Source organism: Phaeodactylum tricornutum, chromosome 25 (genome assembly GCF_000150955.2).
Source record: "Phaeodactylum tricornutum CCAP 1055/1 chromosome 25, whole genome shotgun sequence".
NCBI lineage: Eukaryota > Bacillariophyta > Bacillariophyceae > Surirellales > Neidiaceae > Phaeodactylum > Phaeodactylum tricornutum.
In genome coordinates, this window is record NC_011693.1 from 428,047 (window position 1) to 455,104 (window position 27,058).

General features: G+C 49.7%; 7 protein-coding genes across 7 annotated transcripts; 4 read left to right on the forward strand and 3 right to left on the reverse strand.

The window, feature by feature from the left end:
- Nucleotides 1-207: 207 nt before the first annotated feature.
- PHATRDRAFT_49958 (predicted protein) lies at nucleotides 208-1,735 on the forward strand (the record flags this gene model as incomplete). Its single annotated transcript, XM_002184667.1, has 1 exon — nucleotides 208-1,735. The coding sequence occupies one exon, from the start codon at nucleotides 208-210 to the stop codon at nucleotides 1,717-1,719; it is 1,512 nt and encodes a 503-aa protein (XP_002184703.1). The 3' UTR covers nucleotides 1,720-1,735.
- A 3,349-nt stretch (nucleotides 1,736-5,084) lies between these two features.
- Nucleotides 5,085-6,688, reverse strand: PHATRDRAFT_49959 (predicted protein; the record flags this gene model as incomplete). The annotated part of the gene is made up of 3 exons (XM_002184767.1): nucleotides 5,785-6,688; nucleotides 5,327-5,684; nucleotides 5,085-5,146 (listed from the first exon to the last, which is right to left on the reverse strand). The coding sequence occupies exons 1-3, from the start codon at nucleotides 6,205-6,207 to the stop codon at nucleotides 5,085-5,087; spliced, it is 843 nt and encodes a 280-aa protein (XP_002184803.1). The 5' UTR covers nucleotides 6,208-6,688.
- A 589-nt stretch (nucleotides 6,689-7,277) lies between these two features.
- On the forward strand, nucleotides 7,278-8,953 carry PHATRDRAFT_49960 (predicted protein). The gene has a single exon (XM_002184668.1). The coding sequence runs from the start codon at nucleotides 7,726-7,728 to the stop codon at nucleotides 8,920-8,922; it is 1,197 nt and encodes a 398-aa protein (XP_002184704.1). The 5' UTR covers nucleotides 7,278-7,725; the 3' UTR covers nucleotides 8,923-8,953.
- Nucleotides 8,954-9,186: 233 nt separating this feature from the next.
- On the reverse strand, nucleotides 9,187-11,745 carry PHATRDRAFT_23639 (precursor of phosphorylase udp-glucose diphosphorylase; the record flags this gene model as incomplete). Its single annotated transcript, XM_002184768.1, has 3 exons — nucleotides 11,161-11,745; nucleotides 10,239-11,044; nucleotides 9,187-10,120 (listed from the first exon to the last, which is right to left on the reverse strand). Exons 1-3 carry the CDS (start codon nucleotides 11,557-11,559, stop codon nucleotides 9,187-9,189), a joined length of 2,139 nt encoding a protein of 712 aa, XP_002184804.1. The 5' UTR covers nucleotides 11,560-11,745.
- A 284-nt stretch (nucleotides 11,746-12,029) lies between these two features.
- On the forward strand, nucleotides 12,030-13,686 carry PHATRDRAFT_49962 (predicted protein). The gene is made up of 3 exons (XM_002184669.1): nucleotides 12,030-12,182; nucleotides 12,412-13,171; nucleotides 13,393-13,686. The coding sequence occupies exons 1-3, from the start codon at nucleotides 12,126-12,128 to the stop codon at nucleotides 13,440-13,442; spliced, it is 867 nt and encodes a 288-aa protein (XP_002184705.1). The 5' UTR covers nucleotides 12,030-12,125; the 3' UTR covers nucleotides 13,443-13,686.
- A 2,571-nt stretch (nucleotides 13,687-16,257) lies between these two features.
- PHATRDRAFT_49963 (predicted protein) lies at nucleotides 16,258-19,620 on the forward strand (the record flags this gene model as incomplete). The annotated part of the gene is made up of 6 exons (XM_002184670.1): nucleotides 16,258-16,314; nucleotides 16,418-16,462; nucleotides 16,862-18,062; nucleotides 18,093-18,674; nucleotides 18,858-19,331; nucleotides 19,402-19,620. The coding sequence occupies 5 exons, from the start codon at nucleotides 16,258-16,260 to the stop codon at nucleotides 18,869-18,871; spliced, it is 1,899 nt and encodes a 632-aa protein (XP_002184706.1). The 3' UTR covers nucleotides 18,872-19,331; nucleotides 19,402-19,620.
- A 979-nt stretch (nucleotides 19,621-20,599) lies between these two features.
- PHATRDRAFT_49964 (predicted protein) lies at nucleotides 20,600-22,300 on the reverse strand. The gene is made up of 2 exons (XM_002184769.1): nucleotides 21,857-22,300; nucleotides 20,600-21,613 (listed from the first exon to the last, which is right to left on the reverse strand). Exons 1-2 carry the CDS (start codon nucleotides 22,119-22,121, stop codon nucleotides 20,715-20,717), a joined length of 1,164 nt encoding a protein of 387 aa, XP_002184805.1. The 5' UTR covers nucleotides 22,122-22,300; the 3' UTR covers nucleotides 20,600-20,714.
- Nucleotides 22,301-27,058: the final 4,758 nt, after the last annotated feature.

Sequence of the window (27,058 nt, forward strand, 5' to 3'; positions counted from 1 at the left end):
CTTGCGTCGCTCCAGGCTTCGCTTCGCGAGGGCCGAACTGCCTTATGGCAGAGGTTGGAGGAGGAATACGGATCCTCACACGCCGCCGCCATCTTTGCGGACGCCAGTGGTGTAAGTCGGGGGCGTCTCGCCTTACGGCCTCCACTAGAGCCCAAGGACACCAACAGCGACACTGCAACGGAGGATGCCAACGATGGCTGGCAATCGATGGTCCACAAATTTGCCTTGAAACTACTCCAAAATGCATTACAATCTGATGGAGACAAAGCCAAGAGTCCCTTTGTCTGGGCGACGGGTGGGCACTCCGCCACGGCAGGGCACGGCAATTTTTACGACGAATCCTACACTGCCGTATTGGAGGACAAAGTCGTGCCGATTCTGGAACCGCTCGGCATTGCCTTTCAAGGTCGCAATTACGCCATGGGCGGGACTCCTAGTGGACCCGAGATCGCTTCTTGTATCGAAAGTGTTTTTGGGAGTGATCCTGATGTCCTTGTTTGGGACACTGGCATGACGGATGGAAATCGCGTAGACTTGATGGGCCTGTACTTGGCACGAGCGGCCTTATTGCCTAGCCGACCCGTGACTTTGGTCCTGCACCATGGTGCACAGCCACAACGCCTCCAAGTACTAAAAGACTGGCAAGCGTTCGGCCTGCCGATTCTCCAGCAAGACGAGCGGGTGTCCCGAGACATGAACAGTGCCATTCCGGAAACGTTGGGTTTGAACCAAGCCCAAATCGACGCTATGCCACCTTTCGTTCGACAGTTTAAATGCGAAGGCAAAATTGAAAGCGGCGATCCTGGCTGTGCCGATGCGAAATGGAATAGCAAGGCGTGCACCGGTCGCAAGTTTAGGACATCCTGGCACCCCGGTTGGAAGTGGCACGCGATGGCTGGCAATTTGTACGCTCTTTTCGTTACAGACATTGTCCAGGACGCCTTGACGCTGCTCCAATCGCGCGTGGCGGAATGGCCCGACCTTCGAGAGGAGCTACTGGCGCGGGAAGCTGCTTTGAACGAAGCTTTTCGCAAGGCACCCTTGCCGGCGTGGACCCGAAAACTACTGGACGAAGAGCCGCAATCCGATATCGATTTAGACGTGATCTTTCGTCAACCCAGTCTTTGTCACACGGCTAGATTGCCGGCCGAGATTCGCCACCTGGGTATACTGACGGACACCACGACTCAGGTTGGGTTTTCACACTACGATAAGGGCCTGTCTCAAACTGATGCCATTGCGTTGCCCAATAAGGCTGATACTACCATGCGGCTCGCATACGATCCCGACGATCGGCAAGACTGCAACGAAACCATCCAAATGGACTATAAAGATTTTTTTCTGGTCCACGAAAAGGATGGGTGGCAGGAGCTAACTTTGCCAAATGATCGCGAGGTGGAAGCCTACTTTCCTACGACGCCACCTAAATTCCACGGTTACGTAGCCATTTGTTTCGCTTTTTGTGACTGGGATCATTGTAAGCCACACGACAGTCACGCCGAAGCAATGAGTGCTAGCTCTAATTCAACGTCGAGTGTTGGTGAGATGCAAGTGAACGGGGTGGCCGTGACGAATCTGACTACCTGGGAAGGATGCGAATTTTTGCGAAACTTACAAGGACACCGATGGCTACCCGACAATAATGGTAAATTCACTATACGAGCTCGAATAACTGAAACCGACGCGTATTTCCGGTTCAGTTCCTTTATAATATGGTAAAGCAAAACCGATCAACACATGTAGAGTCCAGGTAGTGATTACATTGCAGTGCATTCTTTTTGTGATTTTTGATGCAGCAAAAAATTTCAAAAGTTGACTTGAACTTACATTAGAAATAATTGTTCACCGGACATAGGTTAGACACACACCTCAGAATTGATAGTCACTGTCGGTATTTACAGTACCTTTAAAAAGGCCTCGAGCGTTAATCAACAAACCTTTTTGAAACGAAAATGACCGCAGAATGTCAAACACATCAATTCGGTAAAAGTGAATGTGGTCTCAAAAAGGCTGTTCACTACAGGATCAGAATGGAGCGTCATGGGCTGCGACCTGTAAACCCGTGGGGACCAACTCGCTCCTGACAAACTCCATCGATGATTGGTGCGCAATTTGCATGAAGACTGTGTGGCTTGGCATCGTTTTGTTAAGTGGGTTTCAATGCTGGCTCGTCCTCCGACAACAGCGGCACTACCAATCATCGTTTGCTAGAAACAATCCCGATATTGAACATAGTTCCACCCCCCAACCTTTGCGTTTTCGAACTGCGTTGCAGCAATGGGGAAATTTTAATGCAACAAGGACGTTGAATGATCGAACTATTTCAATCACTTATGATGTCGAAACTGGCTTTCATAAGAACGAACAAAGACTAGGTCCTGAGCCACCAGCCAGAGTCCTATTGACTAACTACGGTTGGAATCATCCTAATCAAACTCATCGCGGTCTTCAGTTCCCTCGATCCCTAAGGATGCGAGAGATCCTTGGTGGTATAGTTCAGCATCCATGGTTTGAACCCACTGGGTGGGAAGACTTTACTTCTGGTAGACGAGAGATGAATCCCCGCCAGCGCTATTATGTCTTTCTGGATGTGGAAACCTGTTTTGAATCTAACTGGCCTGCCTACGGACGGGGATACCAAGCCAACTCGGACCGATTCGGGGGTCGCCGAGTCCGACCCAAAGTATCCGCCCCCTGTAGACGTCTCGAAAATTGTGAGTATCTTCACAAGGCTCTGAACTCGTCTGTGTTTCTACACCGTGGCCGCAACTCTACTCATGATCGTCGACATGTGATCATGATATACTTTGACTGTCGAGGAAGTGGTGTGAACGCCAAGCTGCGTGCTGAGATTTTTCCAGACGCGCCGATAGCCTTGGTTTCTATGTCATCTTCGAAAACACAACTGCAAGGCGAGTTCGACCAAGGACTGCCACCTCCAGCCGCTACCAGTATTGAACTGGACGAAGTCCAAAAAGAACAAATACAAGATTGTGACGAACGCAGTCGACCCTACAAGCTATCCTTTATTGGAAATTTTCGTCACTTTATTCGAACAGAGTTGCAGTTCTTGCACAATGGTGACACTTTCATTGTTCTGAACAACACCGAACTCAACCAACAACGGCCCAACGAAACATACACGGATATCTTGGCGAAATCACAATTTGCTGCCACTCCCCGTGGGGACAATCTGTTCACATATCGTTTCACGGAAGTTTTAGCCAGTGGCGCAATTCCAGTTGTACTAGCAGATCATTGGGTTTTGCCCTTTCGACCAGAGTTAGTCGATTGGACTGGTTGCGCTGTTATTATCCCAGAAGGTCGAGCGATAACGACGGAACACGTGGTGAACGCTATTTCTTCGGAAGAAATATGTCGGCGAAGGAAGCGGTGCTATCAAATCTACGAAAGCTACATAATTTCTGCCACTAAAACCGTCGCGGCTATTGTTGACGGTTTAGAGCTGGTCGGCATCCCTGGACCCGAAGAAAAACTTCTTTAATAGCGTTTGCGGTTGGAAACCTACACTCTAGTAGCAATTTCAATTAACCTGTGAGCGCCACAGCAAGCCAACAAGTGGACGAACTGGGATATGCCGGCCTTTGCAAGAGCAACGTGGCAACAAGTTTCGGCATGTCAAGGTCTATATCCAAACCATTCTACGAATTCTTTGGTCCGACAGGATAAGCACCCCATTAGAGTAGGCACTTGACTGTGCACGCTTGTCCTCTGTTTTCGTGACACGTATCGGCATGCCTTTAACTAAGCTGCTTCACGTGTTGTCTCTGCACTTACGATGACATCTACATTCCGTCTTCGATGAATGCTTGCCTACGTAGCCACTTCGCATAATTTGGTCCGAATCGATCCCACTGGTGAACCACCCGAGATCGTGTACCGTCAGCTTCGGTAAAGAAACCCTCATCGTCGGTCAGATTGTATTGGAGACCAATCCAGAGCTTTTCTCCTGCGCCATCGTATGGAATGTTGGCAGCTACTCAAAGACGTGGCGCAGAAGGGTGAGGCCGAAGTCGTTTTCAAAACCATGATTTTCATTGCCACTAAAATCGTACCTTGTAGTTCGGAAATGCTTGCATTTCTGGCTTTCATATTCTTGACATGCTGGTGATAGGTGCGTGCCCCCGGAACACCAACGGTATTAACGGTACCCCCACTCCGGTTCCTGATAGCTGTGGCGAATGGTAGCTGTCCGGAATAAAATAGGTAGTTGTGTATACTTTGGTCGTCTCCGTTGATGTCAAATCGACATTTTGGATCTTCGATCCAAACCTTCATCTCGGCGTACATTATTTCGAGGTACTTCAGCATGGCGGCTCGAGTACCGGCAGTCGTCCCCGAACAAAGCATTGTCTGATTGTACTCCACGCCCTTGCATGCTTCGATAGGCCACTGTGTGAGCCAATGCTTTGTCGTTTGCCGGGGATCTTCTTCGAACACGTGCAGGCCCTGCACTGCCGGTGATCCTGGACCGAATGGGTCTCGCTGAAATATTGAGTCTCGAACGTCCATAATCAAAACAGGCCCGGTACATGTATCACAATCTTCCAGCCAATCCTTTATCAAAGGAAAGCGACTCCATCGAATCTTGATATCAGCATACGGAGCCGCGCACTGCGTTTTCTTGAAGATGTCGTTTTGTTTGTTGGCATCGGAATACGAACAATTCACCCATTGCTGTATCTTGGGAACGACATTACGGGATTCGAAATAGTCCAGGACTTCTTGACTCACATCAGGCGCCACTCCTAGTATCACATGGCCTTTGTAGCCGCTGTTTCGCAACGAACCGACAAATTGAGTGTATACCCTTAGGTCGTACCCAGACGCCATTCCTAGAACGGTGGCGGTAGAGCTATCACCCATCACATCGATTGTCTCGTAGAGAACAGTGTCAGTCAGATCAACCCCAGTATCGGTGGCGTTTCGAATCAAGCTACTTTCTGGTGGTGCATCCTCGCGTATTGTCTCCGAAACAACGGAAGAGACCTGCAAGGCTGCCTTTTTTTCTCCTACCCCATCTCCTTGCATTACTTCCTCGTCGTGTACAAACGACTTTCCGTTTAGCCACATTCCATGAAATTGTGGACCAAAGCGATCAAATTGGTGTATGACACGAGATCGGCTACCATCGGCTTCAATAAAAAAACCTTCGTCGTCAGTGAAGTTGTAGTCTAGCCCAATCCATAGTTTTTCGTTGGCTCCGGGGTACGGTACTTTATTGGCTATCGTTTCGTGCACTCCAAAAGGTGAGACCGAGTGATTGTCTTGCCGTATTCTGATCACCACAACAACAGTAACATACCTTCCTGAATGTCTTTACCGTACAACTCTTGCTGTTCCTTGGTGTGTTGTTTCCACGTCCGGGCACCATCGACGCCAACCGTGTTGACGATTCCACCGGAGCGGTGGGGTATAGCGTTGGCGAAGGGTAACTGTCCGGAGTAGAAAAGGTAGTTGTGCATGCTCTGATCGTCACCGTTGATATTGAACCGGCACTTGGTATCGTTAATCCAAACTTTCATTTCAGCGTACATGATTTCCAAGTATCGGAGCATGGCGACTCGGGTACCGACGGTCGTTCCGGAACAAAGCATAGGCTTTTCGTACTGGACTCCCTTGCACTCTTGGATTGGCCACTTGGTCAACCAGTGTTGCGTCGTCTGTCACGCAATCCAGAAGCGTACAGCGTGAGTACTTTTTTTTGTAGACCCGCTGACTGTAAAATCATACTATTGGATGGAGGGGTTCGCCCAACCTTACCTGAGTAACGTGTTCTTCAACTACCTGCAAGCCGTATACCGTAGGAGAGCCTTGTCCGAAAGGATTTTTCTGAAAGTACGAATCGCGGACGTCTATAATGAGAACCGGACCGGTACAGGCTGCGCACTCTTGCAGCCAATCTCGAATCAAAGGAAAGCGACTCCACCGAATCTTAATGTCCGGATAGGGATGGGCACAGGTTGTCTTTTGAAAAATATCGTTCTTGCGATCGCTGTCCGAGTACGTGCAATTGACCCACGTTTGCACTTTGGCAGTCACGTTGCGTCGACGCAAGTATTCCAGGATTGCGGGGTCGACGTCGGGTGCCACACCCAAAAAAACGTGACCTTGGAATCCGGAACGTCGCAACGACCCCACGAATCTTTGGTAGACACCCAGTCGATATCCGGAGGCCATGCCCATGACGGATGCCGAAGAAGTGTCCCCGTGCCAATCGGTACCTTGGTACAAGATAGGATCCGATACGTCCACTCCCGTGTCCGTCTGTGTTCGAACTGTGGTAGCGATGGTTGCGGGGCGTCCCACAATTGCATGGTGCGGGATGGTCCGACTGGTATCGGTAACGTTGCGGACGGAATTTCTCGTTGAGTGCTGCTGCTTTTGTTGTTTCGTTTGTCGTTTAGGCGGGGGCCGACCCCGTTCGGAATCCAATTCTCGAACGCGCGCGAGAATTCGGAGGATTGCGACAAGACGGCAATGTGGAAGCCGATGCTGACCAATGCCGTGAATCCTGCCGCTCCCAGCAGAAGGGTCCGCATGGACTTTGTCGTCAGCATTTGTGTCGACGAAGAACGGCAGCCCAAATCCAGCAACCGGCCTGAACGGTAGAAAACACACAAAAACCTCAACTATCGGATTTCTCGTGTGAAATGCCAAAAAGTGGAAACCCTCTGGTTGGAAATGGATTCCGAGGTTATTCCAACAATTGTTTGTGTTCGATAGCTACTTACTCTAGTAGAGGACACCAGCTAGGCAGAGGTCACGGTCGATCCAGCTGGGGCCGCGGCTCCCATGGTGTTGCAGTAGTAGACCGCATGTACATTCCAGACGGGCGCGTCGTCAACGGACAAGTACCGGTCTTGGATGTATTTCGATCCCGTTCGGTACCGGCAACTAGAGAGGAATCCTACACCAGATAACGGACAGTGAGTATACTATGCAGTGTTGTCGTGTAAGGAACCCGTCCGTCAGAATCGATCCATTCCCATTGTCTGCAATAAGTCTTCTACCTACATAGGGGAAAAACCGTGTTCTGCTGTCTGCTACAATAAATATCAGATCGTCTGAGAAAAAGGTAGGAATCAGAGGTCGGTATGGTTCGTCCGCGTGCACGGTTGGCTGTTGGTGTCAAGGCGACCTTCGAATTCGTACACGGCGGGACGCTGGCAAGGTTCCTTCCTTTGTCGAGAGGTACCTAATTACAGAAAAAATGTAGAAAGATAACCTTGCCCGGCGATTGACACTGAAAGCGGGATTTGCCGGCATTTACAGTTATCCATGTGCTTCAATTCTTATGTTGTCTACGAATCAATTTACCTTCCCGTATGACAACGACACATGGCTTCTCAACGACATCTCCGCACTAATTGCTGGTTCGCAGTAAGCGCGGTGAAAAACGTCTGAGCGAGCTATCTCACGTGTTGATTCTAGAGTAGAGAGCAGAAAATGCCATAGAGCTTGACTAGGTAATGGCGCCCGCATGGTTTCGCTCCCACGGTTCTTCATGTACGAATACTGAAAAGGAGCGAAACTGCTCTGAAGCTAGAGAGCGCCTGACCCGTCATACGTTTCGAACGGTAGTATATCGTCGGACTGGACCCTCTCCTCTGACACCGACGCCTAACGCGTAGTACACCAGGGCATTGTCTCTCGTCTCGTGCCTCCTGGAGTTGGTATACTACAGCATAGTACACCAGCATCATGTCCAACACAGCACGTACACAGCGGAAAGGTACTTTCGGTAACGGCTCCAAACGAAGGGCATCATGGACCGTAACACCGCTTGTCGTGGGAATCGTCGTCATGATAGGTTTCGGCCTCTTCAACTACGACGCAGCATTCGATGCGAGCCGTGGAGTTGAAAACACACTGCTGCATCTGGCCAGGGTAGACACGGCTAGCGCAATCGCCTCCTTCACGTCCACCTCGTCCTCTCCTTACCCTGGCTGGGATCCAGCCAATCCCCTCGGGATTCCACAGGGCCAGGCACCCAACCTACCGTCAATACGTGACTCCACGTCCAACGCTAAGCGTGCCAATTACGGCGGCCAAGGTGACAAGCCCCACCTCGGCGGCTTTACCGAATTCGACATCCAAGGCCTCTCTCCTCATGTATGGAAGCACATGATTCAAGACTATGGCGTACACTCAGTCCTCGACGTTGGTTGTGGACGCGGAATAAGCACGTCGTGGTTCCACATGCACGGCGTGCAGGTTCTGTGTGTTGAGGGATCCTACGATGCCGTACAAAATTCTGTCCTACCCGATCCAGCGAATCAGGTCGTCGAACACGATTTTTCCCGCGGTCCCTGGTGGCCCCGCGACACCTTCGACGCTGTTTGGGCGGTCGAATTTCTCGAACACGTCAACGTACAATACCACTTCAACTACATCGCTGCCATGCGCAAGGCCGCTCTCTTGTTCGTTTCCAGTTCCCGTTGGGGCGGCTGGCATCACGTCGAAGTGCATCAAGACGACTGGTGGATTCGCAAGTACGAACTCTACGGCTTCCGCTACGACGACACCTTGACCCAACAGGTCCGTGAGTGGGCTACCGAGGAAAGTCGGGACGTCAACGCCACGACGGCGCCCAATGGAAAACCCTGGAACGCCCAACACGTATGGTTGTCCATGAAGGTATTTGTCAATCCTGCTGTTGCCGCCCTACCCGCCCACGCCCATTTGTTTCCCGAAAACGGCTGCTTCCAGGGACGAGGGGAGGGTGGCCGCATTCATAATCGGGAGTGCGGCACCGGCAAGGACGCTGCCCTGGAAACCAAACTCGATCCGGCAATGTATCCGCTCACCCTGGATCCCAGCATGGATACGGCGTGGACGACACATATTCAAAGACACCTCGCAAAGTCCCAGAGTATTCAATCGTCGCAAGCGCAATAGTCGCTAACTCAATAACGATCGAACCGATTTGATGCTTTTTGTTTGCTGCAACTTCTACTTATAGTGACGGTTTAAGAGATCTGCCGTTAGTAATCGAAACGGCCCACGGCAAGCACAACGCAAGCAAATCTAAATGTCGAAAACGTGTTCGGAACCGTGTGTTGCGCCTCCAATAGAGTGCGAGAAAAGCTTGGTCGCACCGTATGCTTGAGCTTGTAGGTGCATCCAGAAGCGAAGATAGACCTGATGAGGCCTACTACTCGTTTACTCTGCCGCCTTTTGCACATTTCCGGAAGCATCGATGACAAAGTGGCCGGGTTCATCGAGAAGATACTCGGTAGTCTCGTGTTTGGTCATGGTGTAGCCCCGAATCGCTACGTGTTCCGGATAATTCTGCTCAGGATCCAACTCTTGCAGCTCCCATCCCTTATTTGTGACCACTAAACCATCGACTGTGACGAACGTGTCTTTGCCCGTCCGAATCACTAAAGCTCCGTCCACTTTCAAACTCTTAATTGTCAAGTGATGTCCGTCCATCACGAGCGCGGATCGCTGCGTGAGTTCCATCTCCCCCTGAATCTTCTCCCGGTATGCTTCTTGTGAGATACCAAAGGCTGAACCCAAAACAATCCGTGGACCGGGCGTCACCGGAATGCCCCCCACGACGACTAAATCGTCCGCCATCGTGACTGGAACCTTGACGCCGAGCGAAGCCAGCTTGCGTTGGTTCTGAATATACTTATCCGATTCTGCACTCGACATGGTACCGGGCGCCGTACTTCCGGCCTCGACAGCGTCTTGGCCAGCATCCAAAGCATTCTTGGCTGGCGAAAAGGTAAACCATCGATCAAACAAGGTGAACCCAATGTTCGCTTCGGCGCCCATTTCCTTTTGGAAGAGCTTTGGAATATCCTGCATCATACATTCCAGACGTGTCGGCTTTTTGAATTCGGTCCGACTGGCATCCTTATATTTTGGATTGACAAATTCCAGCACAACACCCTGGTCCTCCCCACGCAGCGTTTTGCCGTACGCCGTTAGTTCAATAATTAGATTATTGGCGTTTCCTGGAAAGGGAGAATATCCCGTTTCCGGATCGGCAACATCTCCCTTGCCATCACCTTGAGTGCGCAGCAACGGATCCAATTGGTTATATTCCACGTTAATCACTAGTGATTTGTTGGGATCCGTTTTGTGTCTGTTGCAGTGGAGGAAGCACGTTTGTAAGCAGGCCGACACGGGTCAGATTGGTTTCGATGAAGTTCTCAAACTATTCCTTATCACACGCAAATGCGGAAATGGCATACTATACGTACTCGAGCCGAGCAATGGCACCCGCTGCTTCACCCGCCAGTCTCGGTATGCAAATGGAATTCATGTGAAAGCCGCGGGTGACACTGACACCCAAGGCCGGAACGACAGAATTGATCACTAAAGCATTGGTATCTTGCAAGAAGACCACGTGAGTTTTGCCTTGGTCCTGCCACTGATCCACAAGCCCCTCGCGGTACAGAAGGTGGTGTACGTCGCCGTGCCCGTGTGGTTTCGTCTCCACGGTCCATCGATCTTTGTCGTCCAGGGCCAACCCGGCGGCGCCGTCTTTCAAAGCCGCCACCTTGTCTTGCGTGACAATAGTAACCATGTCAATGTCCATGCCGAAATACTTATTGTCCTCGAGGAGCTGTCGTGTCAAGGGATCTGTATCTCCGGAAGTCATAATGACGAGTGGGATTCTCAACTGTTCATTGCCCGTCCGTTGCCGAGCTGTATACTGCATGGCTTGTATATAGCGCACATAGGTTTCCAAATACGACTTGTTGGTACACAGGTTAGTCTCAAGTGACAGTTTGATACCGGAATAGCCAAGGCGTTCACCCAACCCGCCGGCAACGAGGACAAAAACGGCGGTACCGCAGACGTCGAGGCCAGCTTGTTCCGCGTCGGCAAAAGCCATGGTGCTGGTGGCTGGTTCGTTGTCGTAGCTGAGGGATTCGCCTTGCGGCACGACGGCTTCGTATTCATCGAAAGGATTGAGTCCTTCAGCAGATTCTCGCAACAGCACTTTGGCTTTGGAAAGGTAGGCTGGTAAGCCTCCAGGATAGGATTCTTCCAAATCAGCCAACTACGGATAGTATGTACAAATGGATTTGTTCCGTGAGTGCGATTCAGAGTTGACAGCCCCGCGTCCGTATATGGATTTGGCAACGCAAGACTAGCTCAGATGTTTGATTTACGTACTTGTTCGGCCAGACGTTGTTTGTCGGAGTCGTGTAGTCCGGGAGGGGGCCAGTGTCCGTATACGTGTTGCTGTGCGCCATCCGTGTCGTACTCCACGAGACGCTCCAAGGCGTTCCGTCCTCGTGGCGACAAAAGGGCCAGATTCTCGTCCGTCAAGCGATCGCTGCTAGTCGAAGACGACGACAGATGCAAGGCCGAGGTCAAGGTTGATGGCGTTCCCCCACCCCGAAGACCGAACGACGCAAACGGGCGAGAGGACGTGAACCCGAGTAGAGACGAGTGGGATAATCTCGTCGTCGCTCTCCAGGATGAACGATCACTTTGGTTTTTGGCCGGGGTTCCGAACGACGATGCGGTGCTCCATAAGAGCAAAAAGGAAACAGCAATGGCTAGTCTCATGTTGTTGTTGTTGTTGTTGGCAATTTGCCGTCACGATAGTCTCGCGCTTTCTTGAATCAGGAATTGGGCAGTGTCAATTCGAAGACGCACAAAAGCCAAGCGGTTCCGAAAGACGTACGAAGATAACTGTGAATCCTATACTTGATTGATCTCTGTACCGAAATGTACCTAGAGTCAGAGCTTGACTGTGAACAAGGTGTATACCACCAAACCGCTCCATTCTCAGGACGGGAAAGACGCATTCGTCGGCACCCCTCGAAAATCGGTTCCAACTCGTTCGTCACTAACACTTGTCCCAGACATTGAGATGGGAATCTAACAGTAAAGGTACGCCACAATCGTGAACCAACCGGCATACACGACCGACAGTCGACGCCATCGTGGAACGGCGCGTGCGAATCTAGCTCGCCCCCCCCCCCAAAAACAGTATCTTTTCAGACCTTTTGGGCTGCTTCTACCATACCCTCTCTCGCAAACCAATACCACCGTATACGTACCGTGCTTCATAAAATACATCTTTTCCCCTGTGAACAAGTCATTGTTGGGTTGAGTCGAAACTTGTCCCAATGTCGACAGAAAAGGATTTTCCGATGCCGCCTTCCCAGGTTTACAACGAACAGCAGGTGAGAACGAAGGAATAGTTTGTATTGCTTCGCGTGAGGGGCGTGAGCGCTGTGATTGGTTGGTCGGTTGTATCATAATTCTCTCTATGTGAGCGTAAACAAACTTCTGTCTACTACAGTGTTCTAATGGTGATCCTTTGTTGCATTTTGCCGAATTTTGGTGCACTCATATTCTCACACTGTGGAAATTGTCGCTCGTCACACTTTGCTCTCGGCTCGCTGCCATTAGATTGCGGATTCGTTCGGGACCGCTTTTGATCAGCCCAAAGTCTTGGAAGGATACGTGGACGATAATGCCGACGCCGAGCCCTTTCGTTACTTGTCTCATTGGTACGTGACGGACCGAGCGAGTCCGACACCAATGCAGCGTGTGGCTTTGCCGGCGGATTATGTCTTTGCACAAAAATCCCTCTCGATTGCGGGTTGGTTACAGCCCTCCACGTCGGCCTCGAAGTCGCCCGCTTCCAGCAACCTTAGTATTACTGCACCGGAACCCATCTTTGTTACCCTGGACGCTGCCGAATACCTCGCCTTTGATCGAACCCGACGTTACCGAGGATACTGGGTTGGCACTGCGGACGCCCTTTACTGGCTGCAGCAACCCGAGACTATGCGCTGGAACGGCGCTCTCTCGCAACAAGACTTGCACGTGGAATGGCGGGCCGCGCTAGCTCTATTGAGTAACTTGTTGGATCTTGTCTTCACTGACGAACGCACTGCGGCTGTGTACGCTCGTTCGACTATGTTGGATACCTACAAGGCACTCACGGATCAGCGCGGATACGAACCGTTTGACAAGGAACTGCTAGTGCACTTGCGCAAATTGGTCAAGCCACATTTGCTTGAAGCACACCCGGCCTTGTTGCAGGATTGCAAGTTTCTGAGATCCCTCATGACATACAAACCCCCCAAGTTGGATAGCCTTACACCAGAACGCATTCTGGAATCCATTGCTGTTGCGGAAGCGCGGTCCCAGATTCATCCCTGGGGTGAGTCAAAAATTGCGCTGGATGAGCTTTCTGACTTGGACAACTTGCCATTGGCACTGTCAGGAGAATCAGAAAAGCACATGAAGACAAGGAACTTGCAAGCTGGGAAGAAGAGAAAAAAATGTCACTGGATTGAGGAACAGCAAAGAGGACAAGGTACTCCAAAGGCATCCTATATGCAGCTTGTAGCTGGGCCTGACAATGATGGGTACAATATACAGTCAGAAAAGACCAAGTCAAGCCGGCAACACCCCTTCAGAAGCAATCATAGTGCCACATTTGCCAGTGATACCACTGTTGCTTTGGACCCACCCTTGGCATCAGCTTCTCCTTTGGAGGTAGCCTTGAGGTCTCCACTGGATCTAGACCAGGACCTTTTGGACAAAGCCATCAAACTGAAAGATGTGGCAACAGGCCCATCCATACAGGCACCAAATGCATCTAGTGCTCCATCTTCTTCAACAGAATCTGCAGGCTCTGCAAGCAAGGAATACTCTTTATCAGATGAGAGCACCAGCAATCCAGGTGTTTCAAAAGCTGCAGTTGCTGCCCATCAATCACAGAAAAGGCCCAAACTACTCCAAAGAAAGCATAGAAAGCCTCAACCAATGAGAGGCTCCAGAATGTTTGAAAGTGATGAGACTGAAGCTGTTGACCAGATCCAAATGCCTACTACTTTGGCTTTACTGTCACCAATGGAAAGTCATGTCTCAAAGCTTATTCAAGGTACTGACTATGACCAAAATCTTTCCTTGCGTGTTATTTTGGCAGCCATGAGGCTCCAGAAGGAGTATCTTTTAAGAAAGTCCAAAAAAATGGGTCATAAAATACCTCCGGCCCAAGTCCAAAAGACAGTATGCAGGCTGCTTGGCGTTTCACCCCAAACATACTCCAGAATTGTGTCAGGATACCTCCAAGATGGCTCAATTTATTCAACTGGGGTGGATGGAGAAGGAAGGGGAGGAAATACTCAGGCCAAAGAGACTAGGATCCCAAGAACACCAGCTGTTTCAGTTGCTGTGCGTGAATTTATTGACAAAGAGTGGAAGAAACAGAAAAGGGTGACTGCCCGCCAGCTGTTGGACTTCTTTGTTGAAAGCGGTATTCTCCATATTCCAACTAATCAGCATACTGGTTTGTACCAGAAGAAAGACTTTCAGGCAGCTTCCCGTAATGTGCGCCGGTATGTGGAAGATGGAGGCTACTTGAGAAGATGGGGAAACAACCTCACTCCAGATCGTAAGCTTATATTTAAGAGGCATGAGTATCTGCATGATTTCTTTGCCAATCAAGCTATGCCCAAGGCGAAACAATATCGCAATGTGTATGTGGATGAATGCTTCATTTGTGAGCACCACCACAAGACAAAAAGTGAATCAGACATTGAAAAGGCCAAGTCTAAACACACAGGCCAACATCACTTTGTTGTTGCTGTCCAGGGACCTGATCCCAAAGTTGATGACCCAAAAAACTCATCAGAAAAGGCTGGACTGGTGCCAGGAACAGTGTGGGGGATTCATTGTGGCAACCATCAAGGGTTTGACTGCAGCAATTTTTCTGCCTGGTGGAAAGGTCAGCTGCTCCCCAATCTTCACCAGCCCTCTCTTATTCAAATGGACAATGCAGAGTATCATAAAGGTTATGGAAGTGAGGTTCCAAAGTGGAATAAGCTGAGCAAACAGGAATGTATTGAATTCCTCCTATCCAAAGGGATTGAGATAGGGCCACTTTACTCTGCAATTGTGCTTAAAACTTTGGTGAAAGACTGGATTTTTGCAAATGAGAAGTATGAGTGTGTGAGGCTTGCTGAGGAACTGGGTCACAAAGTTCTTTTTATTCCACCCTACCATAGTGATCTGCAGCCATTGGAACTTATATGGGCTGACATCAAAGGGAAGACTTGCAGAAATTCTTCACTTGAGCTGATGCATCAAACAATTATGAGAAAGTTCCAAAACTTACAGCAGTCTGGGCAAGATACTATCCAGGACAAAATTGGACAGTGTGTCAAAAAGGCAGAGGAGTTTTACAGTGACATTCCAGCTGAGGACGCAGCTGAGGAGGCTTTGACTGATAAAGAGGCCAATTATTATGGTACAGTAGGTGTGACCTTAGAGGATGAGTTTGAGGGTGATACTGGGGAACACAGTGATTGACAGTAAGGACTCAGTGTTCTACTTAATGAGCATTTTTAGACCATTACGCAGTATTCAAGCAACCCTATCCCATGTTGAGAATCCTTAAGTTAGAAGGGGCCGTCACTTCTTGAATTATAAACATTACCTAGAGTGGACCCAAGTTGTTCAATAGGGAACCAGGGATTGTGTACAAACTTGATATGTAGGAGAGAGTGAGAGTCAATCCTGAGTACAGTTGGTCCAAGACAAGGTTTCTTCACAGGACAAATGTCACCCACCAAAGAATCTAAGGGCAGGATCAGCAATCTCACAACCAATGGTGGCGTCAACTGGGAATACCATAGTAAAATGTGCAATGAGTTCCAAAATTGGCCTTGTGACACCCAAGCCAAGCCTGTCAAAACTAATTTGTGTCTGTTTGCCCATAGAAACCTGCAACATTAATCAGCTAAATTGTGCCTGAGGGACCAAAGGATTGTTGATACTTTTGTAAGCAGATAAAACACAACTCATAACTTGTCCCCACCATAAAGGGATATTGAACCCCATGTGCTCTTTGTAGGGTGTTCCTAATTAAAAAAATACATAAATTACAGTTTCCACAGTCTGACTCTAGCTAGCGTTAGGACTATCACGGGGGGCATTGAAACCCGGATGTCCGCTAACTTACAGTTAGCGGACATAAAGACGGGGATGTCAGCCATAACGACGCATGGCATGGTTTGTATAGAAATGCGCTACCCGGACAGTGGAGTCCCGTTGCTGCATCACCGCTTTATTCACTTACAGTTTAACATGCATTGAAGACAATATAACAAGCATTCATAGTCATCCTTGCGACTACTCTTCCGCTAAGCAAGTCATACGAGGTATACTCGGCGATCCCAAAACACTTTTCTCCCTTCTACGAACCATCGTTGGGTTGCCAGTGAGTCGGACCTTGTCACGATGTCTACAGAAAACAATTCCCCGTTGCCGCCGTCCCAAGTTTACAACGAACAACAGGTGAGTGCGCTGTGTTTGGCGCAATTCGAAGGCGACGTGACGATTTTGTGTTAAAGGGGAGGCAGCAATGAAATAAGTTTCCACTAGCTTCTTGTATGGGAAGTACCCTTCTGGCATCGACGCTATGGACTGGGAATTGCAGCTAAATGTATGTTCAGCGGTAGTCACCGGAGGCTGCAACGCCCCTCACGCCAAACCTGAAACCCTGGTGGATGTCTCCTGGGCACCCGACGATGATTAAGATTGGAAAGAGGCCTTCTCTATACACCGACCATCCAGATTATGAGACGACGCATCAATCAACTCAATCTTCAGGATACGAACAGCTACCCACTCCCCGTCGTTCCCTGCCTGGGAACGTTCGGTCGCACGCAACGATACCCTGTTCCCGTCGAGTTGATTTGTACGTGTTTGTATCGCTTCAAAAGCCTTCCTGGGGTGTCCTGATGACAATCTTTCGTCTTGTTACGTTGTTTTGGTGCGCTCATATTCTCACACTGTGGAAATTGTCGCTCGTCACACTTTGCTCTCGGCTCGCTGCCATTAGATTGCGGATTCGTTCGGAACCGCCTTCGATCAGCCCAAAGTTTTGGAAGGATACATGGACGATAATGCCGATGCCGAGCCCTTTCGTTACTTGTCTCATTGGTACGTGACGGACCGAGCGAGTCCGACACCAATGCAGCGTGTGGCTTTGCCGGCGGATTATGTCTTTACACAAAAATCCCTCTCGATTGCGGGTTGGTTACAGCCCTCCACGTCGGCCTCGAAGTCAACCGCTTCCAGAAACCTTAGTAGTACTGCACCGGAACCCATCTTTGTTACCCTGGACGCTGCCGAATACCTCGCCTTTGATCGAACCCGACGTTACCGAGGATACTGGGTTGGCACTGCGGACGCCCTTTACTGGCTGCAGCAACCCGAGACTAAGCGCTGGAACGGCGCTCTCTCGCAACAAGACTTGCACGTGGAATGGCGGGCCGCGCTAGCTCTATTGAGTAACTTGTTGGATCTTGTCTTCACTGACGAACGCACTGCGGCTGTGTACGCTCGTTCGACTATGTTGGATACCTACAAGGCACTCACGGATCAGTGTGGAGACGAACCGTTTGACAAGGAACTGCTAGTGCACTTGCGTAAACTGGTCAAGCCGCATTTGATTGGAGCGTGCCCGGTCTTATCGGGGAATTGCAAGTTTTTGAAATCCCTCATGGCAGCCAAACCCTCCAAATCGGGTAGCCTTACACCGGAACGCATTCTGGAATCCATTGCTGTTGCGGAAGCGCGGTCCCAGATTCATCCCTGGGGTGAATCGAAAATTGCATTGGATCGACCTTTCGACCCGGATGACTTCGCACCGGAAGTATTAGGGAAGTCGGAAAAGGGCGTGGAGACGAGCATCCCGCAACCTGGGAAGAAGAAGAAGAAGAAGCGAAAAGTATCAGACTGTCTCACGGAACAGCAAAAAGGCCAAGCCAATCAGAAGACGTCCCGTGTTCAGCTCGATGCTGGTATTGCGGGTGATGTGTGCATTGTACCGTCAGACAAGAATACGTTCTGCCCCCTCAAAAAGATCAAAAGACCCACGTTCGCGAGTGATACCACTGTTGCGTCGGAACCACCGTTTTTGGCGTCAGCTTCTCCTTTGGAGATAGCGTTGATGACTCCGTTGGACCTGGACCAGACCTTGTTGGACAAAGCTATCCAACTGAAAGGATCAGTAATGGTCTCGTCAACCCTCACGCCAAGTACGTTTATCACTTCATCTTCTTCAACAGAATGCGCCAGCGGAGCAAATTCTTTATACGGCTCAGACGACAATGTTCCTAGCCTGCACTTGAAGCGCAATAGAAAGGCATCCAACAAGCGTAAGGCTGATATCAATATGCTGAAGACGGCCCAGAAGGCGCATTCCGCCGAAAGCGGCACAGTACAGTCAAAGGATGGTGATAAGGGAGGTTTGCGTCTGCTGGCTGACACGGAGAAAGCAGCGGATGCTGTGAATACTCAATGCCACGCCGATGCTCACCGCCTTAAGACGTCCAAGAAGGGTCGGTCCGACAAAAATGACATGGCAAGTTTGAAAGACACAGAATCGTCGATCGACAGAGCCGATGATCCGGGCCTTTCATGTACGCGCTTACCACTGAAAAGTGGCGACAAAGCTGCAGGTGCTGCTTTTGAATCGAGGGAAAGGCCTAAGCTTCTTCAAAAAACGCATAAAAAGCCTCGTCTTTTAAAAGAGTCCAACCCGTTTGAAGACGAAGGACGTGAAGCCGTCGTCGAGCAGAGGGTCAACCTCGCAGATTTGCCAGCGCAAAAAAAGGCCGAACCGATGTCGCCAACTATGACCATGAAAGGTGTTTCGACTTTGAGAAATGAACCAAAGTCTACGAAGTCATACGCGTTGGATAGGAAGTGTTTGTCTGGTCCTATTGTGCAAAATACAAAACGAATGAGAGCCCAAATGGTAAGCAGATGAGGTTAGGACTCTGGCCGGAGGAAATAGTGTCTGATAGTTGAATTTCTCTATATCGCAACAGATGCGCCTTCGTGATTACTTGAGTCCACGCCCTCTTCGTACCGACAATTATGAGCACTGGGAAGCTATCAAAAGCCGTGGTCACTCGTTAACGGACGAAGAGACAGTTATTTCGCTATTTAGACTTGTCATGAAAGATTTGGACTTGGCGTCAGAACCGCTGGAGCTAGCGTTGGTGATTGTCGAAGCTTTTCGTCAAAGCTGTTGCAAACGCGAGAACGATGCGGTCATAAAACTTTTTCGTTTCAAGAAGGCGATAATGGCACAGAAGATATTTCACGACTGGTTCCGCCACGCTCTCGAAATTTTAGAGGGCTATCAAAAAGCTGGAACGAGCTTGGATGGAACGATCGCTCTGTTTTTGGTCTTATCCATTGTCGACTTGATTGCTGATTTTAAAATCGTTAAAAGTGCCGACACCTTAGCTAAACTGAAGGACGAACGGGGTGTGGATTGGGATTCGATCCTGATCGAGGTGAGTGCTGATGACCTTTTCATTCTGGAATTAAGCTTGGATTCCTCATATGGAGGCTTGCTTTTCGTAGGTATACATTGCTGCAATCAAATCGAAAAACGACTCTCTCATGACGGCTTACATGCGGGCAAAGTTACGTTTGGAAGGAATCAAGGCCCAAGATCGCAAAGATTTAATCTCAAATTCACTGTCCCCAAGAGACCAGATCACATTGAGCGTTCCAAAACCTGACGGCGCGGTTTACGCTACGCCAGCAGAAACGGAGAGGACTCTCTCCGTTGCCGTTGAGAACAAAAAGTTGAATTCGATAGACAGTGGCGAGAACCAAATGGCAAAACATCAACGGTTGGCCACAAAAGAGGCAAATGACAAACGGCGTGCAAAAGTTCTTGCTGCTATCGCTCAATCAAATTCACTGCAGGAGAGGAACGGATTGGAAAACAAAGCGAGTGATTTAGCGGTAGGCAGAAGCTTTAATCGCGTACCCCGTAAAAAGAGTGCGTCGTCACGCAGACTGCCTCCGAAGATTTGGGGGAAGCCAAAGGAGATTCATGACAAGGACTTGGCTGCGTTGTGGGGTTTCGAAGAAGTTTCCCGTAAGATGATGTACAATTTTTCGAGCAAAGGACATGTTATAGCGCCGAGCGATACGTCACAACTTGCTTCGAAGGCGAAGATTTGGGGCACCAAATCCGAACGCCCTGTGCCCAAAGCGCCCAAAAATCGTACGGCGGCGATCAGCGCTGAACATGAAAGGCAACCCGATGGCATATTAAATACAACCTACAGTAAGCTGGTAGGGAACGGGCACGTTTCTGTACAACGGGTATCCACGAATCCGAACGGTAAGCTGCATGGTATGTCGGTAGGCAAAACTGATATGCTGCCTGTACATTGTTCATCAGCCAGGCCGTCATTGGAAAATCCTTTGCTCGATGGATTGGCACCTTCAAATGAAATATTACGTCAATCCAGGGGCGCTGACGGAGTGATATTACCGGAAGCGAATTCTTTGGGTCGTGGACGGGGTCGAGGTAGGGAGAAAACACTGCCAGCTTGGATGCTTAAGGAGGAGCATTCGAGGGCAAGTCATTAATAGATACTAACTGTAAGTAATTTTGAAAACGTACAAAACAGACACCTGTTCTTGTTGAAAGGTGTTCTACACTAATTAAAGATGCTCCAAAGATCGCTTCTCGCGACATGAACCTTCGCGGCCGTGTTTTGCATTTTGTCTTGTAGTTGTGACAATACTTTGTAGTGCGGCCGTGTCGCCTGGTGGCCCAAATGTTACGCAATAGTCTTGTACATTGGAAAATGATAAAAATAGTACTGACTGTGATGATAATTTGTTCCAGCACCACATAGGTAATAATTTTCGTATTAGAATCCAGCTTTCATGGGGTTACGCAAACACAAGATTTTGCCGCCAGGTCGTGTTGCACAGGCTTCATCCTTGGCGTCTTTAAAGGCTTGCTTCTTGTCGTTGGCAACGGCCCGCAATTCCAGCGCCTTGGCTTCAATCTCTCTGGCGGTATTGTCGGCGTCGGCAAAATCGGCTTTAGCAGAGCGCGCGCGTTCGTCTCGGACATCTTGGGATTCCAGCGGAGAGGAAGGATTGTCTGACGAAGAAGCACCACCACCACCACCAAAAGATGGAAGGGCGGGCATAGCAATCTTGGGCATATCCACATTGGGAATATCGACCTTCGGTGCTTTGATATCGGGGAAATCGTAGCCATCCGTTGCCATTTTGGGCATGGAAAATTTGGGCAAGTCGGGCATCTTGATGTCAGGTGCTTTGAAATCGGGAATGGTAATGTCGGGAGCCTTGAAGTCTGGAATGGAGATATCGGGGAGTTTGAGATCCACCGAAGGGACCGACGGCAGCTCCACACTACTGCTCGCTGGCGCCGCAGCTTTCTCTTCTTGAGCAGCCTTGGTACGTTCGGCGGCAGCTTTTTGCTTCTCGAGCTCCGCTTGACGCCTCGCCTCCTTTTCGGCCTTTTTGGTGGCGGCCTCTAATTCCGCACGTGCTTTGTCCTCGGCCTTTTTGGCCTCGGCAGCCGCCTTTTCTTCCGCTTTAGCTGCAGCCGAGGCAGCGTCGTCTTTGGACGAATCTTCAAAGGGATTAAAGGACGGAGGGGCTGGCTTGGATGAGGACGAGGCGGAAGTATCCAGAGTTGCGGACTTGATGGCATCCGAATATGAAGGCATGGAAAAGTCCATGGAATCTATTCGATCCGCGATCAGTACCGATGAGGTTTGGGGGAGTAGATCGTCTGCGTTGGCAAGGTCAAGCAAAGTTCGGACAACGGCAAAGGAGGGTGAGAAATGAATTACGAAAGCGACGATGAGGCTCGCAACCTCCCTCACTTGGAAGCAGCAGGCAAGGATACCGACGGGGAGATTTTCGAAGCACTTGCTCCAGTCTTCTCAAGATCTCTGCGTCTGAACCGCAGAGTCGTACGCATCACTCCTCACAATCAATTAACATCTAACTACAGACACACACAAACACACACCTGCGGCGCCAGTCGTCCAAGTAGGTTCCGGAGCCGCCACGGCGATCTGTGCGACCAAAGAAACTCCCGCAAAAGCCGTTGCCACGGGTCCCCACCAAAACGAGGATGCGTGTGACTCCTCGGCTCGCAGTGCGGAAGACACAGTCCGGACCGAATCGGGATTTGACCCAGGCCGAGCATTGGTGTGACTGTGAGTCTGTGGCACAAAGGCATCGACGGAAGCAATTGTCAAGGCCGCACTGACTGCAGCAAAGGAGAACTTCATTTTTGATAGGGTTGTTTGGTGATTGGAGGACTTCGTTACACACTGTTCAGAGAAAGCTGTTTTCTCCCTTGCCGTGAGATGTAGACGCTCGTATTCACAGTACACTCTAAAAGGAGGTCACCGTCAGTTGGTGGATGGGTAAGTAGTTGAGTTGGGTGGGGAGGAGGAAGTCGTATGGGAGGGCTGGGGAGGTAGGTAGTTATGTAGGTTACTTTGCTAGCACCATCCGATGCCATGCTTTTTTTTCAATGGCGCAATCACCGTCACTGTCAATCAAATCATGCCAAGATCCCACTTCAAATTATTTGGGAGTGACATCAGTACAGAAATAGTGTTTTTCTAGTTTTCCGGGTTTCATAGTTCCCCAGAGACCGATGGATCGCCGAACGTATAGACGATGATTGGTGCAAAGATGTCAAGCCAGCCGGTCCTTTTTGAAACGTTTCTCGAATTGACCTCCTCTTCGAAAAGTTTGTTTAAGTTTGGAAACTGTCGCATGACAACGGTCCTGTATTTAATCATCGCCGGCCGAGAGTCAACTTGCCTCCGACAACTGCTTCCAAACTCCCGTCGGGCACGGGCGATCGCGCCATCCCCGAACGGGCGTTACACAATTCGCAACACGCCGCCACAACGGCCTCGCGCCCACACTACGAATGCCGAGGCGATCCGGAGGAGAATGGGCACTCATCAACGGAGTAAGAGCAGTAGTAGCAACGTCAACGAGAACGTCAACCGCAATAACAACATTGGCAACACCATCAACGTCAACAACAATTGCAGCTCGAGGAGCTTTCGCACAAAGCTCTCCGACGCGATGCCCCGTGCAACTTATTTGTCGCCTCCTTCTCACAATGGTCACACCAATGTTCATCCGCGCCGGAGCACGATCGATACCGCCAACAGTGGTGCAATCGATGGTGATCCGAATACGACTCACCAGAATCCCCGAATGTCTTATCCACCGTCGATAGGCGCTACGGTCCCGTCGGTACCGGCACCCTATTCACAGGCGGTTTCCTTTCAACATCACCGTTCCAATATGAGCTGCAACGTGCAGACGCACGCACCATCATTCCCCATGAATTCCACTGCTCACCTTGCGGATCATTCCCGTTTGTACGGAACAGGAATAGAAATGCAGCAGCAACACCATCAGCGTACGATGTATTCGTCAACGTCGGCGTATCATTCGAGTGCTGGACAGCATCCGCACGGAAATTTGCCCCCTCACCTGCATCACCAGCAGCGGCAAGACTTCTCTCGTCCCTACCACCAGATCTCCGTGGACCAGAGGACTGGAGGGCCGCTCGTTCCCATCATGGGACAACCGGCGTTGCATCCATCATCCGCCCGTCACTATAACGCCAATGTGGTGCCATCCAACAGCAACCCAATCCGCGCGTTATACGCCTCAGCCAGCACGGATCTCCGCACACCATATTTACCGCACAGCGATCACCACAACCGGTCCAGCGACGAATCTCCCTACGGATCACCACACCAGCGAAATCGTCAATATCATTGCCACTATCATTATGATGCTACCGACGAGAGCAGTGTGCCCCTTCAATCACGGTCCGACGCTCCAGGTGCTCCGCTTCGGCAACAGGACAGGATATCTACGCCTTACCAGAGCGGAAGAATGCCCAAGAAGAAATCTCGCAAAGCTCGTCTCCCGACGGGATTGGGGAAGGATGTTCGGCCGATAGACAATCGTCGATAATCGAAGAACAACGTGGAGAAGCCACTGTAGTTGTGGAGGAAGAGCGAGCTATTGTACCCAAGGATTCTCCTGACCTCAAAGACGACAACGAAACCTCGCTTGCGGTTACGGTAAGCGCTGACTCCTTCCAAGACGATGGGACTGTCAACGTCCTGGAAAGTACACCACTCCAAACACCCGTACCTGTGGGAAAGCTGAAAATGGACCATTCCATGTCCAGCATAGGTGCTGCGCCCTTTAAAAGCCCCATTTCGATATGTTTCGATCGCATGCTGGGAGCCGGTATGTGCTCCCGCGTCATCTTTTCCCCGACGCATCTCGCAACTACTCACACGCACTTTGTACCTTCTTCCACTCCAGCCAAAATGATTCAAACTCCCCAAAACGAGAATGGTACGCAGCATTCTCGCAAACGAAAATCTTTCAGTGACTGGCCAACGGAAAGCGTCCCCAATCTTCCTACTAAACCCAGCTCTACTTCTCGTGCAAAACGAAGCATCCTGGTTCAAGGAGAGGCCACAAGGTTGGAATTTGACAACCCGTTTCGTCATATCGCCACGGACACTGCACTTCGTCAAAAAGTTATTGTTCAAATGGCGATGCAACGAGAATCTACGAACCGCGGTGACAGTTCGCATGCGCCATCAACCTTGGGCGAAGGATTTTACTGGAGGGATTATCCAGTCCTCGAAGAAGTATTGTATAAGTGTATGCCGAATTATTACCAAGTCTCGTCCAGCAATCGGCAATCCAAATATCAGCAGTCCTTCAACAATGGGCTCGTTGCCAAAATGCGCCAAGCTGCGGTCGACGCTGGTCTCGTGTTTGATACTTTCTTCGACGATAAGAAACTACGGGACAGGATTCGATGCTTTTTTAAAACGCATTTGCAAAACGCCAAGAAGCGACTCACGACGTTACAAAAGCATCCCACTTCGGCCGATCATCAAGCTACGTTGCGGTCTGTCATTGAAGAAGTCCAACAAAACGGCGGTCTTGCATGGTACCAACCGCACGGGGACACGGATGAAATGAGCGAAGGAGATCACACACAAGCGTGAACTTCTTCTTCAAAAGATGCTTTTGTCCGTTGGATGATTCGAAGAAGCACCTGGGTCGGCTTTGTTGATGCCAGAGAAAAGCCCGAGCAGGGAAAACATCGCCACGCTAAACCAATAGCCCACTCTTTACATATGTAATGCAATATATTAAACATCTGGTACAACGTCATGGAACGACACCTTCTTTGGTTCGCCCACTGCAGTACCACGTAACGCTCCGGTCGAGGTCCGATTGACTGTGGGTCCTCGTCGACCTACTACATGCTCACTGTGAGGACGGAATGTTTACAACGACAATCATCAATACCATGCTTGCAAAATCTGCATTGACAGCATTTGAAAGACCTATTATGTATGAGCGTTGAACCTTGAAAAACTAACATTGACTTGAAAGGATCCAGCTATGTCAATATTGTCATTGCGTTGCAGGATAAGGTTGCTTGCTCCAATTCTTATTCGATATCTTTCGATGCCATAAGGAGTGTTTAAAATGTCAAAGTGCTGGGATCCGATCAATGCGAAAGAAAATTTTGGCCTGAAGTGGAACGCCAGAAAGTATATGCGGTATCGTTATGTTCGAACGTCTTTCGACGGAATCAACGAAAGGCCTTTCTTTGGCGTTCACGTCGAAGCTCCTGACTGTGAGAGGAATGCATGGATGGAGCCTGGTCATTTTGTGGGCATGAGAAGGAAAATCTCGTCGTAAATGACCAAAATGACTCTGAAAAATCAGATTGAGTGTGAATATGATTGTGAATGACTTGACTACCTATGCAAGTCATAAAGCTCTATAGTTGCCTTTTCCACTTACAAATGATATTTCTTATTACATTAATGAACTTGTCCGTTCAGACTACGTTTATTTGACACTCAGTGAAATTTGGATCGTCGTCTGAAGATCGGGGTCACAAAACAAAATTCTCGATATTTCGTCCAAGAGGTCTTTTCTGAACTCGTGAAACATGATAGCACTAACAAAAACGCCAATTCACAGTCACATTAGAACAATACATATACATCCCGCTATTTTAAGCAAAGAAGTAAACCATTAAAATGACAAGACCCGTGATTGTTGGAGTGAACGACGCTCGTTCTGTCGGGCTCCGCGGAAAGAATGATGTGAACGTACTAATTGAAGTCGAAGAAGGTGGGTCTCGTCGGTCATGGTAGAAGAGGGGAGAACTCTATCACAGTCCACTCATGAGCCGGCATTCTCTCGGCCAGAAAGCATTTCACACAAAGGTACTCTAAGTGGTCTTTTCTTTTATAGCGTGGAACGATGTACGCAACGACGGCAACTCCAACATCGACTGGGTATTGGCAAGTTATGCGGAAGGTAGCAAGACGGATATTACCGTGTTGACCACGGGCAATGGCGGAATTGGACAGTGTTTAGCTGGACTTCCAAGCAACAAGCCGATCTTTGGCGGCTTTAAGCATAGCAAGGGCAGGTTTTTGTCCTTTTTCCACACCGGAGACGGAGTGTCAGTTCTTAAGCGTGGCAAGGCGTCTATGCACAAGAATGGTAAGTGCCCATCTTGCAAATGGCGGATAGCAGCTTTTGTTCACGCCTATTGTGATCATTTGATCGTCGTTACTATACATGTTGTCGTATCTGAAAGCTACTTTGTGTCTCTTCACACCAAGGAGTGTTCAAGGCCTACATTGGGTGCGATGGAGAGGTTCAGGTGGAGCCTGGCATGGCAGAGGGAGATATCGTTTTGCCGAACGCCAAAGCAGGTGGACCGACTGAAAAGTCTCCGAAAAGAATCACCACCTTTTCCAAGAATTTCACATTGCCAAATTCTTTCTTTCCCAAGTCTATGGATACAACAGCGATGAAACCAGAGAAGCCTGCTGTAACGGGGAGTACCTCAGACAGCACTGGGCCACCGCAACCAATTGAGATCTCGTCCCCAATAATCGACGCAGACGCTTTCGAAAGTAAGGGCTATGGTACAGAGACAACTCCAAAAGAGCTCGAACCGAAAGTCGAAGTAAGCGCGAAGACACAAGTAGAGCTTGTAGTCACCTCAGTTCCTGAGAATTTTCCCACACTGAAATCGGAACCCGGCAGAGATATGAATAGCGGGTCTTTGGAAGACGAAAGAAAGGCCGTTGCAGAAATGGCGTCCGAGGCAAACTTGCAA